General features: G+C 35.6%; 1 protein-coding gene across 2 annotated transcripts in view; it reads left to right on the top strand.

The window, feature by feature from the left end:
• Nucleotides 1-3,658, top strand: part of SOS1 (son of sevenless homolog 1 (Drosophila)) — a 109,740-nt gene that overhangs the window by 47,521 nt on the left and 58,561 nt on the right. For both annotated transcript variants that reach the window (XM_004686275.2, XM_004686276.2), the window contains exon 3: nucleotides 10-141. In XM_004686275.2, coding sequence (XP_004686332.1) covers nucleotides 10-141 — 132 coding nt within the window. The remainder of the gene's footprint in view (nucleotides 1-9; nucleotides 142-3,658) is intronic.

Genomic DNA, 3,658 nt, shown 5'->3' on the forward strand with positions numbered 1-3,658 from the left:
TTTTCCAAGGAACGTGTTCAAAAAAGTTTTCCTCATCCGATTGATAAGTGGGCAATAGCTGATGCCCAGTCGGCTATTGAAAAGAGGAAGCGAAGAAACCCTTTATCTCTCCCAGTAGAAAAAATTCATCCTTTATTAAAGGTAAAGCTGAAATACTGTCTTCTTTCCTTTTAAAAATAAAATAAACCCATGATTGTCAAACATTAAGAATGTATTTTATAGATGATAGAACCAACTGCAGGGTAAAATTCTTTCATTTTAATTTTTTTAGGAATTCTTATCATAAGGAGGAATAATATAATAGGAAAGTAGTAAGTATAAGTCTGGCTATATCATTTTAAGTAACTTCATAGGAAAGTACTAGTACTAATCAAGTAAACTGAAAGAACTAAGAAAAGCTGTAATTATGAATTATGTTTATATCAGGTGCTCATTAGAACCTTCACAAGAATTCATTAAGTTCTTTCCCATTAGTTAGATCTAAGTGTCCCTCTATAAAGCACTCTGCTTATAATCCCTCACATAATCAGATGTGTGGGGACCTCTCTGAGATTGCCATCATACTCTGTGTAACCTTTGATCAGAAATTCCCTTAAGCTATTCAGTTCTTGTCATTTAATTCAGTCAGCTGACTCCATAAATATAGAAGTAGTAATTGCTAGAAACTCTAAAAATGCTATCTCCATTTCATTTAATATATTAGGCCAACTCTTGATTCTCATGTAAAAATAGGTATTACAGTGAAACCTTAATACTTTTGACATCAATAATTTTGTATATGTGATAATGTAAGCACAGTGGTGATGCCTGCATATATTACTGCTAAGATTATTTTATCAAAGTTATTATTGCTGTCAGTTTGTAGATGAGGTAACGGAGGCAAAAGGTGATTAATAGCTTTTAGTCGAAGTCACAGGACTTCAGGTGACAGTGTTAGGGAATCCAGGCCTGTTTGATCTGATCCATAATTTAAGGCTAAACACTTACTGATATTTAAGACTGTCCAAGGCTCATGATTTGTACTCAGGTTGTCTGAATAAAAATATTTGCCCATTTTACTAACTGGTCTGAGGAAATAAGGGCAAATTATAAGAAATTACTAAACTACTAGTAGTTGTATAGTTCTTTTTTTAAGATTTATTTATTTATGCATACAGAACTGGGGTACAGGCCAGAGGTGCAGGAGCAGTGAGAGGATTCATCAGAGACAGAGTGGAGAGCTGAACAGGCCAACCGACAAAGACACTGCTGAGGGGAGCAGTGGGCGGGTCAGGAGAGGTCTGCCATGCCATATGGGTCACCTCCGGGACCAGGGATCAAACTCATGCTGAAGTGGCTTTAGCTTCTTAGTGCTGTGCTTTAACCTGCTGCGCCACCAGGGAGGGCCCAGCACTTCAGTGTGTTGCCCAAGTGAATAGAAAATATCAATGGGTTACATACAGTAAGGGCAGATTTTTTTTTTTTAAAGATTTATTCATTTATTCATACAGAACTGGGGTACAGGCCAGAGATGCGGAGGGTGAGATAATTCACCAGAGACGGAGTGGGGAGCAGAACAGGGAGATCAAGAAAGTACACTGCTGAGGGGAGCAGTGGGCGGGTCAGGACAGGTCTGCCAGCCATGTGGATTGCCTCCGGGGCAGGCGGGAATCGAACTCATGTGGAAGTGGTTTAAGCTTCTTAGTATTGTGCTTTACCCCATTGCACCACCAGGGAGGGCCAGCAGGCAGATTTTGTTTTATGAAAATTTGTTCCAGTTTAGTATGCATGTAATGTGTAAGGGTGTAATATAAAAAAAAATAATTAAGAATTTACTTTTTATTATTGTGAGTTGAGGTTAAAAAATGTAAGCCACAGGGCCATACCACTGCAGGTTTGTATCGTGGTTATACCTATTCATTTGATCATGGGTTAATAATAAACCCATTCCATAAAAATTTTAATTGGTAAAATTAGTACTATCTTTTATTGTTTATTTGACTAAAAAGAAAAGGAAAAGAATTTTTGTTTCAGATGATCCTTTCTACTCTACTCTTTTCTTCCTTTCTTTTTTCATTGGCTAAATTTCCCCCCAACCCCATATTTTGCACTTCTGTGTTGCCTTTGTTATTATACAAAGGTATAGTATCCTAGAAAATAGCTCTTACAATAGGCATTTGAAACAGTTTATAAACTCCATTTTTAACTACAGTTATTTCTGTCAGGACACTTCCAATTTCCATTAATTTGAATTAAATGACAATGTCTTATATTAGCAACTGGGTTCGCCTGGAACGTAGATTAAACAATTCTGTTCCTAAGTCTGAATTTAACGTGTCTTGAATTAGTGTATTCCTTTTGCCCCCCAGAGTATTACAAAGCAGTCTATTTTTTATTTTCCATTTTAGTAGCAACTGACAACTAATAATTTAAATGTATAAGCAGGGGTGATATTTAATTTTACATGTTGTTTTTACATACTACTCCTTAAACACTAATTCAAAATTACTAGTGAAAATTATGTAATAGTGACATCTACTGGTTTTAATTATGGTATCCTGCAATTGGATTTTTTTTTTTTTAAGATTTAATTTATTTATGCATATAGAACTGGGGAACAGGCCAGAGGTGCAAGGGTGGTGAGAGGGTAGGGTTCACCAGAAACAGAATAGGAAGCAGAACAGGCAGACCTACGAAGTGCACTACTGAGGGCAGCAGTGGCCGGGTCAGGAGAGGTCTGCCATGCCATGGGAATCACATCGGGGGCCAGGGATCGAACTCATACTGAAGCAGTTGTAGCTGGCTTGCAGTGCTGTGTCCTAACCTGTAGCGCCATCAGAGAGGGCCTGCAAGTGGATTTTTTTTAAAAGATTTATTTATGAATACAGAACTGCAGAGTGTTCTGTTCTGATTCAACTCATGCAGAATCAGCTGGCTAGCTTCACAGTGCTGCACTTTTAATCTGTTGCGCCACCAGGGAGGGCCCTCCTGCAAGTGGATTTTCTAAAAGTTAATTTTATTTAAAGTGAATTGCATTTCTTTATTAAAGTAGAAAATGCAGCTTTCATTTTAACATGTGTTCTTTTCCTTTCAATGGAAATAAATTCTAATTGAATAAGAATTAAATTTGAAATTAAAGTGAAATACTGTTTAAAATCAGTGATTATAGAGGATTCAAACTAATGATAAGCTAGTTATTAAAAATTTATGTAACCAATGTAAACTATTGATTTCATGGTTTGTAAATAGTTTTGAAGTCAAGTACTATTGCATGATAAATAGAAAATTCTTTGAGGTTTTCAGTGCAAAATGGTATGAGCTCGTAGTTGGTATTGAAAGTAAGGACAAATTAATAGAATTGGATTTAGATTTCTGCTTTTTGAACTTAGGTCTTGTTCTTTGAAATTATGTAATTTATGTAAGGTTAAAATGACTTCTAACTCATTCTTTTCATTATCATAGTGAAGTTCAGAATGTGATTTCCCCCTATAATATAAGGAATGTGTCTCATTAAGAAACTAATATACTAACAGGTATAGTTTTCTCTTAGCTTAAGTTTATTTGTAGTGCCAGTTACACTACTTGTAGAAAGCTTGCTTTTATATTCTTCAATTTTAAGAGTAAGTTGTAAATGAAGAACACTATTTAATATATTTGTTGCTTGATTGTTATTTTTCCT

This window comes from Condylura cristata, unplaced genomic scaffold, assembly GCF_000260355.1.
Source record: "Condylura cristata isolate star-nosed mole 26May11 unplaced genomic scaffold, ConCri1.0 scaffold00020, whole genome shotgun sequence".
NCBI classification, from domain to species: domain Eukaryota; kingdom Metazoa; phylum Chordata; class Mammalia; order Eulipotyphla; family Talpidae; genus Condylura; species Condylura cristata.